The sequence below is a fragment of the Calypte anna genome, chromosome 18, assembly GCF_003957555.1.
Source record: "Calypte anna isolate BGI_N300 chromosome 18, bCalAnn1_v1.p, whole genome shotgun sequence".
Lineage (NCBI taxonomy): Eukaryota > Metazoa > Chordata > Aves > Apodiformes > Trochilidae > Calypte > Calypte anna.
Window position 1 is genome coordinate 5,782,520 of NC_044263.1, and position 17,625 is coordinate 5,800,144.

The following is a 17,625-nucleotide window of genomic DNA, read 5'->3' on the forward strand; positions in this document are numbered from 1 at the left end:
TCACCCCAGATTCCTCTTCCTCCCTGTGTGTCCACCCCAAAGGACACCCACGTCTTGGTGCTTCCCATCCAGACCAGCTCTTTGTAGGGAAAAGATGAAGCCAGAAGCTTGTGCTTGGCCATGCCAGCACAAAGATGACCCTGCTCCTAAGTCCCTCTCCCAGCTTTCACTGGGGATGGTGGGATCACTCCATCAGCAGGGTGGGAAGCAGATCCCCAGGCTCACCCTGCAAGGTCTCACCTCATCAGTGCAGAAGGAGCAGTCCTTGTCCACTCGGATGCACTCAGTGCAGCTCTTTGCCTGGGACAGCACACAGGGGTTATCTACCAAGAAAGATCAGAGCATCAGGAATGGAGAAAACTCAGTGAGCCTGGGAGGGCATGAGAAAGGCTGATCCTATTTCTTGGGGAGCTGGTGGAGGTTTTGTATGTGTCGTTAGTGGAAGTGGCTACAAAAAAAAACAGTGGGGTAGCAAGAAATGGGCCCCAAATACTGGGGAGGTGGAAAACAGGAGGAAAAGCACACAAAAGGACTTGGCATACAGAGTTTCTGGAGCCCAGGGGGGTGGCACAATCCCCATGGAGCAGCACCAAGGGGAGACTACAGATGGACCTACCACGTCTAGACTCACTTTTGCTCCCTTGGCACAGGCTGGTGGCACAGAGCAGGAACAGGAGGAGCAGCCCAGCACACGGCAGCACATCCATCCTCTTCCTCCTGAAACACAGGGATTGCTGTGTTGTGGGGACGGCAGAGAGATGGAAATGGTCCTGGAGACACTCTGATGGGTGAGCCAGCCCTGTCTGCCCAGGGTAATCTCTGCTCTCTGCAGAACAGGGTGCTAAAGTAAACCCAAGAGCAGCTCGTCCTTCATCCAGGGAATCTGTCAAAGGTTTAAAGTCCCCAGCAATGCCCAGACAGGGCATGACAGTACCCTTGGACCCCAGAGCCACGGTGCCTCGAGTGACAGGTCCCCCAGGGCAGCAGGGTCAGTGCTGCAGCCAGAGTCCAGGCTGCTCCCAGCCAGAACCCAGCACCATTTGCATGTGTGAGCATTGACCAGGTTGAACCTTGCTTTTTCTGGCAGGTTTAGGAAAAAAAAAAAAAAAGAAAAAAAAAAAAAGGAAAACAAAGCAGCTGTCTGCATCTCTCCCCAAAAGCAAAACAGACCCCTCCCTTCAGCTATTTCCTATCACACTAAGAGTTTCCAGGATGGTCAAACCAACAACAAATAGAGGGTGAGGCCTTGGGAAATGCCAAACTTGGAGCTTTGGAGCTGTTGAAATGAATCCATAGTCTCAAGAGCCCAGCATCTGCCCTCTGTCATGCCCAGGGCAGCAGGAACCAAAACAGACTGAACCACTCTCCCTGCACCCAGTGTTGGATCCCACCATACCCTGCACTGGCCACTGAAGCTGATGGAAAGGCACTGAATGCATGAAGCTCAGCACCTGCAGAAATCATTGCAGCACAGGGCTTGAACCAGAACAGCATCAAGCCCAGGAGACATCTCCCTCAGCATTTGTACTGTTCCCCATGACTGGATACACAGGTAATGCCTGAGAAGACATTGACATCCCCTTTACTTTGTCTGCTCTGCTCTCTGAGGGATTTACCACACAGCAAATAATCCCCCAGAGCTGAAATGTGGGAAGTATAGAAAACTCAGGGCAGCATCTCTGAAGGTGACACCCAGGGAAAGAAACTTTGTTGTTCAACAGCATCTGGTAATCCATGTGCTGTTTTTCTTATGGGTACAAGGTACCAGTCCACCAAGGAAATCCCTGGATTTTCCTCCCTGCAGCACTAACCCTCCTCAGCTCAGGTGCTTCACAGTTTTGGCTTGGAAATTCCTCCTGGTTGAGCCCCAGTGCTGGCTCTGAGGCAAGCAGTTTTTCCCATCCTTGGGCATGTCCATGACCTCCTTCTACAAAAGTCCTCATGCCACCACTTGCTGAAGAATACTGTGTCCCTTGCCAATGAGACAGGCAGGTTTTGAAGTCAGGAAAATCCCTTTTTCCCTTGCTCTTCCCCAGTGAGCATGCCAGCCCCAGAAACCAGTGCTATGGAGACATAGGGAGATGCCAGTCAGAGGTGAGATGAAAGGGTGGGGAAGGCCTTTGAGCCCATCAAGGGCAAGCACAGAGAAAACATCCATGAGCACTCAGCAAATTCCATCTCCCACCATGGCAAAGGCCATGAGGAGAAGACTGAGTACAGGGGGCTGGATTGCTCAGGTCACCGCCCCATCTCCCAGGGCAGCCTCAAATCCTCCTTTACTCACAGGTCACGAAAAAGTCACCAAGGGAGGGATGAACATACCCTGGGCCTTGGACACATAAACTGCTGTTATGTCTTTTCAAGCGCTGAGTTAAAAGGCCATAAAGCTCAATATATAACATCCTGTTGCCCTGGGACCTGCCAGCCCTCAAGGATTTCAGCTGAGCAGTTGCCAGCGGGCAGGGTGACGTTGGCACAGAGCATTGGTGCTGCCACTCAGAGCTGCTGGCTGCAGGAACACAGCCTGTAATACCTGTGCAAAAATGTGTGAGCAGGCTGCCCTAGATTTCATAAGTGTCCTCAGGAAGGGAAAACCCCACTCTCACTTTAGAAAAGACACAAGAGTTTGTTCGATTTTCATGATGACAACAACAAAACTGAAAGGTGTTTGGTTGTGCAAAGCCAAGAAACAAAGAGTTCTTGGCTCTTGGCTGCACACAAACATCCCAGGCCACCACTCCAGCATTTTCTTCTGGTCTCCTCCCTCTCTCCAGCCTTTGCCTACACCACAGCTCAGCTGAGAAACCTGCTGAGACCCCAGCATCTCCTAAGCTTGGAGAAGCCTGGCTAGGTACCTCATCTTTAAAAAACAGGGGATGCTCCAAAGAAACTGCTGCAGCAGGTGGAGGCAAGGATTGGAGTGGCAGAGCTTCATTACCCTGTCTTGTCTCATCCCTACTCCAGCAGCTCTGTGCTGGAAAGGGCAAGACTGGAGCCAGGCATCACCCTGGGGGAGATGGCAGAAGGGCAGGTGATGATGAGCCACAGGCCACCCACGGTAGGAGGGTCCCAGCTGCCACGGGGAGGACACGGGATTGGGAAGGTTAGGGACATGCTCGAGCTGCTCCTCGCTCCAGTGGGCATTGCCCCTTTTTGAGGCTGCAGGAGTCCCTGTCCTGCCATGGGGTACCCTGAGGCTGTGAAGGGCACTGACACCCTGGCAGATGGGGAGCATCAGGAGCAGCAGCTGCTTGCCCATGGGTGCTGAGGACCACAGAGCTTGCAGTGTGCAGGGGCAAGTGCTGGTGCTCAGCATGGGGTGGGCGTCCCAAGGGAGAGTTTTACAGCCATGGAGACAAAGCAGAAAGGCCATGGGTACCTCCCCCCGGGGACCCTGGTCCCGCAGGCAGCCCAGTGAAAGCCCCAGGGGCTCCTGCAGACCCAGTGACAACCCCAGGGGCTCCTGCAGACTCCACTGCTCCCAGGACAGGGCTGTGGGCGGGTGGATCAGGGCTCCAGCTCACACTCTGTCCCTCCCCGACTCCTGCAGCAGCACAGGGCTCCTCGGGGCCATGCTCCAAAACTTGGACATAAGCAACCATCAAAATCTTGACCCGCAAATCAAAGCACCACTTAAACACGAAATCATATTTGTCTTTCGTTTTGTTTGCCCCATCCACTTCTCCTCCCTCCCAAGGTAGGTCCACATGGGTTTCACCATTTGTTGTTTACAGCAAGGAGGGGGAATTCCAGCACCCAGGTCAAGCTCCAGACCTCAGACACAGCCTTTGGCCTGCTCCAGCAAAGGACCAAGCACAACGGACCCAGCTCGAGAGAACCCACACAGAGCTTCCAGGATCCAGGGAGCAACCAATACTCCTGGCAAAGGGTTGGTGGCTGCGGTACCGTCTTCCCCCCCCCCCCCGAACCCCAAGAGACAGGCAGGAAATTCGGGACCCTGCCTGAACACCAGCACAGACCCAGGACACTCCACCCCCCTGCTGCTCCCACCACATTCCCTGCTCCTTGGCCCTGCAAGAGACTTTTTCTTCCCCTCCCCTCCATGGGCGCTTCTCAGCCCCCTCTTCTCCCACCTAACCCCAGCTGTCGGCTCCCTCGCACCAACCCTTCCACCCATTTCCCTCTTTCCCATCCATTTCAGGCTCACCAGCTCACAAATATCTGTGGTTCAGCAAAGCCCACCCTGAACCCCTAACTCCCTGCCCGGCATTTCTCTGCAGGGACCCCCCCCCTTCCCTGCCTCTTCCCTGCAAGGGGCTTGCAGGCAACCACTGCTTCTGCAAAACAACCTCCCTGGGTTCGGCGGGTCGGAGCCACGCACCTCCCATCACCCAGTTTCACCCATGAGAAGCTTTCCTGGGTGCCAGCTCCAAGGCTCAAGCTCCTTTTCCCTTGGAAGCAGAAGGAGCACCCTTAGAAATCTGCTAGAAATGGGCCCCAAAGGGCTCGGAGTGCCTACTCCCAGCTCCACATGATGGCCCCCCACCCAAATACCTTCAGAGACACCCCTTCCCCAGTGCAGCCCCGCAAAACTCTGCTCGGTCACAATCGTTTCCCTTCCCGGCCAGTGGAGGGGCACATAGACGGCATCTGACAGTCAAACCCAGAGGAAAAAGGGGCAACAAGCAGGCAGGGAGCTGAGCCCCCTTTGCTCCATGCCCTGCCCACCTGCTTGTGCAAGGAGCCCCGCACCTTATTTCATCCCTCTACCCCCACTCTCCCACTCCCCTCTCCCCCCCCCCCCCCCCCCCCGGTTAATCAACACAGTGAAATTAAAGCAAACTGGACACTAAAGAGCACAGATGAATTAATTCCACAAACCTCATTAGAGCTAGGTCTGACTCAGTGTCCAAATCCTCTTCTGCAGCCTGAATAACAGGCACCCACACACCAAGCCAAGAAATTCCTCCCCAGGCAGGGGGGGAACGTGCTGCTTCGCTGCTGCAACTTGATTTCCAGCCCTGGCCTTTATTTTTTTTTTCCCTCCCTCCTCTCTATTTTTTTTTTCTTTGGTCCCTTTTCTTTTTCCGGTTAAACGTCAACTTCCAGTCCGGCAGGGAGAGCAGGCAGCCCGCGATCCCGCATACCTCCCCTCTGCTTTCTGTCCCTCCAGTCAAATATCGACTTTGTTCTCCTTCCCCCTCGTCCTCCCGGGGCAGCCGCCTCTCCCTCCCAGGGAGAGGAAAGGTGGGAACCGCACTCAGTAATCTTGGATCCCAGGTGAGGACAAGCTTTATCCCAGCTGGGGAGGGCGGAGGGAGTGCCCGTGACTCAGGGGTTGGCATTTCTCCCTCGCACACCTGGACGGGCAGCTACAGCCCGGACCCTCCCTCTGCACAAGCACCATCCGCAGGACGAGGCTGGGCGGGCGGGAGGATGGTGCTGGCCGGGCCCAGGGGGCTGCTCAGCTTCACCCACCTGCTCTTCCCCAGACCCCCTTGCCAGGGGTTTCTCCAAATTTTCCACTGGGACAAGTTGAGAGGGGGTGTAATCCTCAGTGCCGGGGTAGCTTCTGGCTGGAATCTAAGGTAAGTTCTGCTGTGACAACCACCGCCCATCCGCAACACCTGACTCCCAAAGAGGATGGATCCACCTCCTGCTTCATCTGAGTCTGACAGCCCACTCCTCATCTGCAAGCAATCCAGCTCCTTGTAGCAGAGACCCATCCACACCTGCTCCTAGAGAGAGCATCCTGCCATGGTCCAAGGAGCAGCAACCCCACCACTGCACCCAGTCCTTCTGCTGGGCTGCATCCAAAACTCCTAAACTCCTCGGCCAGTCAAAGGAACAGCAGGGGAAGGTCTGGAGTTCAGGTGAGGTTTTTGGGTTTTTTTTCCTCCTACAACACACCCTTTTGATTTAGAGCTGGGTTAAATACCCCAGCTCAGACTCAGTCACACCCCCCATGGTGCGGAGCACATGTATCAGAGCAGATGCAATGGCAGAGGCTGTGTTTTAGCTCCCCGAGAAAACCTGAGAAGGAAAACTGCATCCCCCTGGATTAACACAAACAATAGCAACAGCCAGACAAAAATGTTGCACATTTCCTGCCTTTCTTGGAGAGTAAAAATACAAGCAGGATGATCCTGGCCTCTTCGTTATCAATACAGCATCACAGTGGCTGCTGATTGACTCCTAATGGTGGTGATGAAGCACCGATTCAAATGAAAGGGAGGGGCAGGATTCCTTTCACTACAAGAAATAGGAAGCTCAGTGGATCCTGCCCCAGGAAAAAGGAGGATATGCTCGTGCCATTAAAAACTGCAGCAAATGGGAAGTGGGTAGGGGCACAGCTGAAGATGGGCCAGGGAGTAGAAGTCTGGTATTGCCTGGTTCCCTAACACTTGACTTGGCAATCCCAGCCTCACCCCGGCCCTTTTGGAGATGCTGTTTCACATATTTAAACAAACAAACAAAATTCTGAAAATTAATGGGCTTTGTTGTTTGGTTGGTTGGGTTTTTTTTAACCACATCATGAGGCATTTATTGCAACACAAGAGCTGGGACATGAGGCTCTGAAGCTTCAGAGGTATCTGCAGGTGAAGGGCAGCTTCAGTGGGGGGGCTGAAGGCAGAGGGTCCTGCTCTGCCTCAGGGAGCCACAGAGGCATAGAGAGAAAAAAACCTGGGCTTCAGCTCCCCCAGCCTGTGCTGGTGCTTTGCAGATTTGTCTGCTCACTCTTCTGCTCCTGTCCAGCAGCAGTGCCCATCCTGCCTCCAACAGCAGCAGTTCTCCTCCCCTGGTACTGGGGTAAGCAATGCTGCCAGGTGCTAGAGTTAAAAAAGGCAATTTGAGCTACAAGCAAGAAATATATTACTAAAAAAAAAGTGGTTAAGTAATGGTTTCCCAACAAGAGCCCTGGAGGCAAACCAGAAAATTTTGGGAGCAGCCAGCTTCCACCATAATCTTAGGTGTCCTTGGTTTCTGGATGTCCTCCTTCCTCCAGCTGAGAAAGAGGATGTTTATGTTGCCTCCAGTCAAGTGTTTCTGGTCTCACCTACAGACACTCCAACAGCCTCAGGGCCACCTGACACCACCTCCATCCCCTTCATCCCATGTCCAGCTGTGAGGAGCCAAGTTTTTCACCATGGTGCTGCCAGAAAAGGCAAAGATGTTAATTTTCCAGCTTGCTTTGAAAGTTCCCCCCTTAAGCCCCTAACAGATCTCCAAGCAAATGGAGGATGAATTTTCCCAGAGGTTTGTAGCTGGCTGCATTTAAGGGGATATTTGCCTCATTGATAAAAGGCACTTTTCTGATATCAAGATAGTTCCACCATTAAACTTCAAGGCACCAAAGCAGAGAGGAATTATAAATTCACAGTTTTAAGAACTTCACAGGTTTTTCTTTAAAAGAATACCTTCTTGCTGTCCTGCCAGCACAGTGTGCACACAGATAGCCTTGTGGCTTTTTCTAGGTCCCTGTTGAGTGGTCAGAGCCAAGACTGCTGCTGGAACACACTCATTCCCTTCCTGAACTCTGCAACAATACACACTGCTGAAGGAAAAACAAATAAATACCTGATCCCATAGCTGCACTGTACACAGCATTAGCAATATCCTGCTATCTGGCATTAATTTAAGGAATGCTTAATAATGTATTACTCATCTACATTAATGTGCACATAATTTATTGCACTAAATTATGTTCAATATAATTACCCAGATAATTAAAAGTGCAGAATGAAACCCTCCCAAGTTCTCTTCTTCAGACTTTCCCTGAAGATAGCATTAACTCTGCATGTCCATCATTTTTCAATGGATGCTTGGTGTCATAAACATGTACCTTAAAGAAAATCTCTTTGCTGGACATCACTGATTTCCTTTTGTTCCCTGGACAGATCAGCAGCAAGAGATCAACAGGTCACCAAAACAACACAAGAAGAAAATTTTAGTAAAGGATCCAGGATAAAGTAATTCTAACATCCATTCAGAGAAAACATCCAGAGTTACATAAGCAGCTTACCCATCTGCCATGGTGTGGAACACACACTGGTGGTATGTCTGAAAGATTTAGCAAGATGACAGCCTACCTTTCCTCCCATTTGTGTTGGCTGTCCCTATGCAAGACATGCAGTAGTGTGGGTGAGAGTCTCATGAGGAGCCAGTCAGCACAAACTGGGAGAAAAGGTGAACTGTCACCTTCTGTCATGGTCCCCGGGCACTACAAGAAACTACATGGACAGGAGAGAGGTTAAAAGTACCAGCAACTTCACCTTTTATTGCTGCACCAAAAGGCAGGCTTGTTTTCCTCCCAATGCTGGATCATACAAACGAGGTAGAGGACAGACAGACAGACGCCTTCTACGTGAAAAGGCAAAACCTTTCCTTGTGAAATCCTGGTGCTTTGCTGTTTATTGGCAAGCGAAAGCCTGAGCCCAGCCCCAGCCAAAGACAAGTTTGAAATAAACAAAGACTAAATATTCAAAGTCATTGGTGTCCATGGCTCTCAGTTAGAACAAAAGGAAGGAAGCTGAATATAAAATGCCAGGGGAACAGCAGTGCACGACAAGGCTCAGAGGTGGAAAACTGCTCTGGAAGAGTGAGGCATGAACAGGCTGGTGTCAACACTCCCCCCAAGGGAAGAGGAGATTTTGGGGGAACCTCACTGTCCCTTCATGGGTCTTGCACATCAGCAGCAATTTCTTTATTTTAACATCAGACAGTTTTAGAAAGCCCTGCTGAAAAGCATCTCTCTCTTTTCTTTACACTGGTTGCTCATGGAGGTTGTGGCTATCCCACCCCTGGAAGTGTTCCAAGGCCAGGCTGGATGGGGTTTGGAGCAACCTGGTCCAGTGGGAGGTGTCCATGGCAGGAGGTTGGAACTGGATGATCTTTAAGGTCCCTTCTAACCCAAACCATTCTATGACTCTCCGGAGGTAACAACTCTGGGCTTTCCTGGGTTGACACCACTTAACGGGAGTGAGCAGCCCATACCCTTTTGTAACTTTCTGGGTAATTTTCTAATCTGTTAGAGGGGCTTCACAAGAAGATAGAACTTTTTCTGCCCTGCAATGATAAAGAGCTGGAAAGGAGCTCATGCAGGTGTCAGCTGAAGCAATCACCTCCACGCTGTGAGAGCTGGAGCTGTCATCAGCAAAGCCTTGGCAAGGATGGCTGCTGCTGCTTTTATTTTTTATAAGTCCCAGTAAATAGCTCTCATAAAACAGACAGTACAGCAGCAATCCAACTAAAACATAGCTTCAGGTGCTCACATTTTACAGTTTGAGGTGGGGCTGGCAAGGGCTGCCCCTCCCCACCTGCTCTTTTGGTTAAACAGCACCCAGTGAGACACAAAGTAAAAAGCAAATCCTGAATGCACAGAATCCCTTCCCACAACAGCATCAAAGGAGGACAGATCTCTACATCACAACAAGCAAATAGGAAAGAAAATCAACACCTCAGGGCATGGAGGTGGGAGAAGAGACTTCAGAAGGGAGGGTGAGAGCAAAACCAACTCTTCCCAAGGATGATTTCATTACAGCAGCTCTGCTCTCCCCGCTGAGCAGTCCCACAGACACACACCCTTGAACATGGAGATTCAGCTAAGACAAACCCCCTCAAGGTGAGACACCCATGCTTGAAAAGGTGGTGAGAAGAGGGAAGCCTCATGGTTTTCAAAGAGCACAAATCCTCTCAGACAAAGGAATAATGATAATGGGACTGGTGTTACTCTCCTGGGCACAGTTGTTCTCCCCTTGGGAGGAGACGCAAGAATGAGTATCCATAGCCTTGAGGAGTCAAAGTACAGCATGAGCAATCACTATTGCAGCAGCACAAAGGACCTTGTAGATGTAAGCTGTGAGCTTGCATCAGTATAGCTCAGAAGCAGCTTGCTGTTCTTAGGGGCTGTTTCAAACACAAACGCTTCCAACACTCAGCACATCCCTCCAGCCCTCCTGTGTTCAGCAGCCACCATCACAGGCCTGTGTCACCACAGTCATTCAGATTTCTATCAAGTTAAGAAGTCAAACCTCCCATTTGAGGGCTTCAGGCCATGGCCCCATGGGCCAGGAAAAAATCCTTTTCCCTCAGGACATCACCCTGAAGTTTCTTTCATGTTCCTCTGGTGCACTGGATGACCACAGCTGCGTGCAAGCTGCCACCTGTATGACTACATTCTCAGAGGTAGGAAAGAGGCTTTTTCCTAGAACTGCAGATTCCACCCTGTGGATCCCTCTATTACTTCCGATAGCAACAGAAAAGATAAACACAAGCAGCGAGCTATTGGACTGCCTGCAAGCTGGGTACACAGTGGTTGGTGTCTCCACTCCAGCCTTTTGGAAAGGAGGGAGAAAACCAATCCACTGTATTTCAAGGAACTGTGGAGAGCAAACAGGTCACAGGAGGAGTCAGCTGTCAGAGCACAGCCCAGTTGAGCCAGGTCTCCTGGAGAAACCTGCAGCTCCAGGTGCCTCATGGCTACCTCAGCAGAGGTGGTTTTCAAAAGCTTCTTCCTCATCCCCCTGTGTAGCACACCTACGCTGCTGATCCATTTTCCTATTGCTCCAGCACTGCTGAGCATTGTCTCTGCCTGCCTGCTGCAGCGAGGCAAGAGCTAAACCAGCAACACTTCCTAACTCTGGCTGCAAAGTCTGCAAAGAAATTCAGAGCTTTGGAATGACTGTGGATACCACAGAGCAAGAAGAGGATGCGTGGAAAAGGAAGGGGTGGGGGTGCCAGGATGTGTGATTCGAGTAAGATATTTGCACTTAAAACAATGTTCAGCAGCTTCTGCAGTGAAATGATTCATCCCAAGAACTTCAGGAGTTGCCCAGCATTAGGTGCCAAGCAGCAGATTGGAGCCCAGCTTCAGACTCACAGCTGCAGGGGGCACTTATTTATTTTTTTAATCCAGACCTTTTTTTCTTCCTGCAAACCTCTGGTTCTGTTCAACTACGTTCTGATAGCAACTTTCAAGAAAATAAATTCACACACACTTTCCTTTGCTGCTCCTTTGGGCACACAAAGAACAAGTGCTGACATGCTTAACTAGTTGTATAAATAATATTTCCTTGTAATCAAGCTACTTCATCTAGCACAGTTGTTCTTGGCTAGGCTCAAGAATTACTTTTCCTGCATTATCAGGCAGATGCAGTTATTCACATCCATAGAAGACAATCTTTCCAAAGGACTACAGAAAGTGAGAAAACAAGCAGGAGCAAGAGTCAGGAAGGTGTTTCACACCGTGGTAAACTGGTGTGTGTGGAAAAAAAACCAAACCAAACAAAAACCAACAGCTCCATCTGGAAGGGGTTTTTGTCAGGAGACAATGACCACTTGTGATTCATCTTCACAAGGATTCACAAGACATCAAGCAAAAGACTGTCAGTTCTTACAAAAAGCACAAAATCTCTTCCATAATAATTTACTTGATCTCTAAGTTGGGTTACATGAATGTAATCTCAGTCTCTCCCAACTTTGTGTTTATCACCAGCTCCAGTTACAGCCAGGAGAGAGGAAGGGGATGCACAAGACTGGCTGATCCCTCTGACACTGGGCTCCATTTCTGTGCACTGGCACACATCCCATTCAGGTATATAATCTCATCCAGCTTCAGACTTGGTCTCAGCATACCTATGAACAATACTTATTACAGGAATGTCAGTTTTTCCATAAGCCCAGACAAACCTCCCATCCCTATTCATAAGAGCTTGCAGTGATCCTTCCAATGCCCTAAGTTTGTCAGGAATCCACATCCTGACACTGCAGCAGCTGGTGCCCACTTTGATGCAGTTTTACTGTTACACTTTCATCCACATGTTGTTCAGCAGGACTTTAAAAATGGGTATTTATACAAGTTTTAAAAAGGCTGGAATTGTGGGATGTTCTAGACAGAAGAGTCACTTTATGGAGCTGCAAAGCTACCAAATGGTTTCTATTTCCCACAAATACATCCTTGGCCTTTTAAAGGAAACCCCTGAAAACTCTGTTCCTCAAGGCAAGGAAATAAACCCTCTGAGAGCCGAGGTGAAAAGTGTCATCCTCTGCAGAGCATATAACAATCCTAAACCAGAAGACATCTCTCAGCCAAGGGAGCAGTTACCAGGAAACCAAACTGTTCTTTCTTCCCCAAGTCTCCATGAATGCAAAGCCTGGATCAGGATTGACATAAGGTACATAAAAAAAAAGAAAAAGCAACACTGAATTCTAAGAAATGTTGATCTAGCAACCTTCTCTCCTATCTCCTTTGTGCTACCCCCACTCTCATAGAATAATTATATAACTCACCTAGTATGTTATTTCTCACCTACAGGAATTGCAGACACATCAACGCCACCAGTTGTTTTTTTAAAGACATTTCTATTTTTATAATAATTTTTTTTTGCTACACAAGTAAGAAGATCTATACAATAAAACTGAAAATACTCTTTCACAACAGTGGAGCAAGCAGTAACTGCCATGTGTGCATTTCATAGTGCATAACAAAGTAGTACAAAGATGGACAATATAAACATCACACTCTTCTGCTCTGCAGTCTCACTCCATGGCAATGGAGTGCAAATAAGTTCCCAAATCAAACCTCAACAACTTACGGGGTCTGCATAGAAATCTCCATGCCTGCAAGATAGTAACAAGACCATTTCAGCACACTTTCTTTGATTGTTCAAATATGTAACATGTGGCCACTACACAGATGTGCACAGGTACAGATGTCAGCACTATAACAAAGACAGAGCCTACATTCACAGATGTGGATCACTTCAAGTCTCTGCTGCACATTTGAAGATGGACACTGACCAATTGTCTCTGCTTTAATTCCTTTGGAGCTCAGTCAGCACATGTGAGGAAGGCACACACCACAAGCTGCAAGCAGCCTTTGAGCACAGAAAGGTAATACTGATATTCCTACTTACCTTTTTTCCCCCCACCCCCAACTAAACCAGACTTGCAAGTAGGAAAGAAGTCCCTAATGCAGTAATTGGATAAGCTAACTTTTACAAGACAACTCCAGATACCACCTTCCTCCAGCACAACACACACAGACTGGTTCTTCCCAGAGCAAGAAAAGACAGAGGAATTTTCAGCAGAGGTCCATTCCTGTGGGCACACAGCTGGCATGCCTGCTCCTGCCCCCATTCTTTCAAAAGGGAACTGTGTCTGTTTCAGAGTCTTGTCATCTTTTACTGAAAGCAAAAGCTACCCCTCCCTTCTGAGAACAATGGCTTCAATGACAATTAAGTCCAAAAATCCAGGCCCAGCACCCCAGTCACTGCTTTGCCTTTTTCACAATGGTGCCCACAGCTGATATGACTGTTGTTTTGGATCCACTTGCACTGGTTGTTACCGTGACGACTCCTGGCAGTGTTGCAGTGGTGGTGAGGATTGTGGGCTGAGCTATCGTTGTTACAGGGATGGCAGAGTCCCACTTGCTCTTCCTCTTCTGGGCATCTGTGGATTGGATCAGATAAAGCAAATGAGGATTAAAGTTCTATTAATGGTCACCAACCCCTTCGTAACACCATGTTTTGTCAACTCTTACCACTGCTTGACAAGACAACTTTTCCTCACATTAATTTCCACATACACTGGCAGTAAAAGTTGAGAGTGAAAGACAACTTTATGCCTCAAGAGTCAAAGTAAAACTCTACACCTGAACTCCAGCCAAATGGGAGACAAGTTCACTCCCTGCCCCAAAGCATATTTCTTTTTAACACAGCACACGTATCCCAGTTGCTCAGCTACAGGCACAGGATACACTCATCAGCCTGCAGTGGTTTTCCCCCCTTCCTCCCAGTTTAAAAAGCAGGCTGGAGGCTTCAGCCTTTCCAAATATCCTGAGATGTGTCAGTCCCACAAACATTCTACAATAGCAGGTTTCTTGACATGCTAACAAGCCCTCTTTACTATCCAATCTGCCTCCTAAGATTTCATTGCACAAGGACAGCCACAGGACACAGGGACGACAGAAGTTTGTCTGTCAGCACCTGGCAGGCACATATTATATGGACAATCAATACAGAACCTGCAGGCTTTCCAGGAAGGATTAATCCCTGCTTAGTAGGTACAATCACAACCGTTCTTTACCTCCCACAGTGGTGCTGGCTGTTGTGGTTGTTGTTGAAGTGGCACTTGTTGTTGTACCCTTTTTAGTGCCAGTCACAAACTCAATCTGAAAAGGGAGAGACACACAGGAGAAAGGGGAGGAGATAAAAATGAGTTGTTAATATACAGTCTTTTTTTAACCCAAACTGCTGGTGTTTTTAAGACATTTAGTGTCATGTAAGACATTGGTCTCCAGCTGACTGTAATGCAGCAAGAAAGATGCAGACCCCAGACTAAAGTGTACTGGAGTCACAATCAGTCAGATACAGTAAAAACGTGTTCATTGGTATAAGCATGGGAATTTTATACAGCTCAGAAAGGATCAATCCTGGTCATTACAGATGTGTTTTTACAGCTAGAAGTTCCTCTCCTTTTTCATTTAAGAAACATGCAAGACAAGTCCCTACCTGTACGATTTACTGGGACTGCATCATAGCAGGAAACCTAGCAACAAGGGCTACACCAGCATGCAGCCTCATATTTTCAAAACTGCAGATATGAGCAAGGATGTAATCAGATACCTGAGTTACTGTGCAAAAGCAAAAACAAACAAACAAACAACAAAAAACAAACAAAAAAAACAAAACAAAAAAAAAACCCAAAACCAAAACCCACAAGCAAACAAAAAAACAAAACAAAGAAAAAACCCAAACAACCAAACAAAAAGAAAAACAAGGAGCAAGAAAAACAAGACACAGCATGCACTGCAAGAAAAGAAATACTGAATATGGAAGGAGCCTTCTGCAAGGTTAGATGGCAATATCCAATGTTAAAAAGTTTTCTACTGCAAGCCACTAGCTTAAAGGCAACACCACTGAAGTACAGGAATAAAATCTTCCAAAGCCTGTGTTACTTTTAGGGTGTACATAAGAATGTAAATTGTGAAAAGCCCAGCTAAAGTTAAAAATAGGCCAAACATTTCTGGAAATTAGATGTAAGAAAGCAGTACTAAGGAGAAAGGAAATTAAGCTATAACTAGGCTAAGCCATCAGGCAAAATGTCAGATTAAGAAAAAAAGCTGCCATTTATGCCTTATCTTGCTTGTACCTGGCTTACTGAAAACCATTTTAAGAAGTCTGGTTTAAAAATACTAACAAAACAGAAGGAAATCCAGTGGAATAAACATCCTTGAGAAATGGACCTATAATGAAGGCCAAACAACTTGATCTGTGCAGCTTGGAAAAAGACATGCATAAAGAACAGACAGAAGCAGGGAAAAAATAAAAAAGTATTAGCACAGGACACAGTTCCTAAGAAACAGCAAAGCAACAAAATGAAATTCAGCAGGGAAATTAACACCCCTCTGCATCACTGTCTCTTTTGGTTTTGAATATCTACCTTTGTGCGTTCCTTTTTGGCCTTCTCCAGTTTGTCCATTTCAATCTTCTGGGCTTTAGCTGAGAAAGACCAAAAGTTACAAGAAGCACTAGAGCAGTAAAAATCCATAATTCTCTTTCACACCCTATCAATCATAAGCAATCAAAAGCTTCAAATTTTGTATAGAAAATTTGACAACCATGAAACTAACTACTGCTTTTTTAATCAAAACATTACAGCACTAAATTAATGATAGAAGAGATGAAAACAGTAAAGAACCAATTTAATTGAAAAGGCTTTCCAGACTAATGAAGCATCAATAACATTCAGGCACATCCAACCAGAATGAAGTGGTTAAAGAGCAGCATGTGATGACTTCTCATTTATAAAGGAAGTGAAGACTCTGGTGCAGTTAATTAAGTACAAAACACAAAGACCTAAGTTAGGACAAAAAAAAAGAAAAAAACACTTCCTGGAATTACCTAGTGCTTCATAGTATGAATCCTCTGACCAGCCATGAGGATCAAACATGTCCTGAAGAAAAAAATTTAAGTCATACTAGGACTATTTCCATATATACACAAAAGACAGTTTAAAAATATTTCCTATATTTCTGTTCACTAATGATATTAATGTCTGATTTCTTCTTATATCCTGCTGACATGAGGATCACATTAGAACTTCTAATACAGTACCATATGTTCTGTTGTAAAGGAAGCAGCAGCTTTGAGGCAAAAAGGATGCTGGAATAAGTGCATTTTTCTGTTGCTCAGCCTCTTTCCCCCCCATCTCCCCCCCCCCATGTGTGTGTATCTACACACAAGCTTTTTCAGAATCATTATAGCAAAGCTGGGGGCAGCAAGGCTCAGTATCACATAAAATGGTCATTTCAATGCTGAGGATCAAATGGAAGTTCCCTTGAAGGACCTCTGGACATGCAAGCTCAAGGAAGCCTGAGATAAAACCTTACATCCCTGTATTATCTTTTACCCACTCCCCTGCCAGCCAAAAAGGACTGCACCTCACCTTTGGATAATTTGTACCAAGTTCATCAATTGAACAAAACTGGATCAGCTTTTCATAGATGCTGCAAAGGGAAGGCAAGAGTTCATAACAGAGCCAGTACACTAGAAGTAAATTGAAGCTTTTCAGATTTGTTAGCAGAAAGAGGTTATCACCTCTTCACACTGCAAGACTAAAATCAGAACCTGGGAGGTTACACTTTCTATGATGGATGTGCTATACCATTAACCACATTTTCCACTTCCCCCAAACTATGTCCCAACTCCCAGAACAGACACATGTTCTAAAATCATTCATCCAAAGCCTGGACATTTCAAATCTAACCAACAGCTCCAGTTGTTGCCTCACAGAACACAAAGAATTTTACTGTTTCAGTTACAATTGAATTATATCTCATTTTTGTAAGCAGAAGTACTTCTTGCTCAGAATCCTATTTCTGCTAAAGCTCCAACAAAGAATAAAATTCTTTAAATTTTCCACAGAAAAGATGGTGGCTTACCTGGGGTTACGGAACTCCTTTTTCCTCTGAATGATGTAATTCATATCCATGCCCTCTTTTATTTTCCTCTCATACAGCTTTTGAATTTTATCCTAAGGGAGACAGATCAAAAAAGACTGAAAGATTTTGAAATAAACATGATTTTTTTTCTTCCTCAGTAAAGTCATGATAGACCATAAAAAGTAGTTTTACTCTGGTGATGATAAAGGGCTAGCAAAAGCAGAAACTTTCAGATGGAACATACACTCAAGTGGTACTACTAGGTGAGTATTCTCAGTAATTTCCTTCATCTTTTCTTTTAGACACAAATTTCTCAGGTACATGAGGTATATAAAGCAAGACCAGCAGCTAGGCTTTCAGTCTTTAAGGAGGGAGTTGAGTCCATTTTCCTTTGTTGCTTCTGGATAGGTCACTTTGTGTCTCCCACCACGTGGACAGTCAACTCCCAGTACAGAACTGAGTATTACCTAAGGGTTTATTGATGCCTGAATATCTTTTACTGTTAATCCCTGTTTGAATTGTTAAGAGCTGATGAGCTGATATGGAACTCTTATTTCATTACCTTTAAATAAAGCTTTATAAAGATAATTTTCATCGGGTCCCCACAAAAGGAGTGAGAAGAAATTACACAATCTCCATATCCAGCACATGCATAGTGAGGTCTGGAGTAACTGCAAAAAGGTAAGTTTGGGGAGGAGAAATTATTCAATAGGTGTTTCCCA

General features: G+C 46.9%; 1 protein-coding gene across 1 annotated transcript in view; it reads right to left on the minus strand.

Moving 5' to 3' along the window:
* Positions 1 to 12,301: 12,301 nt before the first annotated feature.
* The window catches only part of SAP30BP (SAP30 binding protein), a 28,866-nt gene continuing 23,542 nt past the window's right edge, over positions 12,302 to 17,625 (minus strand). Inside the window, exons 6-11 of the mRNA XM_030462024.1 lie at positions 16,904 to 16,995; positions 16,408 to 16,468; positions 15,864 to 15,915; positions 15,403 to 15,461; positions 14,047 to 14,131; positions 12,302 to 13,410 (exon numbers count right to left, since the gene is read on the minus strand). Coding sequence (XP_030317884.1) covers positions 13,229 to 13,410; positions 14,047 to 14,131; positions 15,403 to 15,461; positions 15,864 to 15,915; positions 16,408 to 16,468; positions 16,904 to 16,995 — 531 coding nt within the window. The 3' untranslated portion in view covers positions 12,302 to 13,228. The remainder of the gene's footprint in view (positions 13,411 to 14,046; positions 14,132 to 15,402; positions 15,462 to 15,863; positions 15,916 to 16,407; positions 16,469 to 16,903; positions 16,996 to 17,625) is intronic.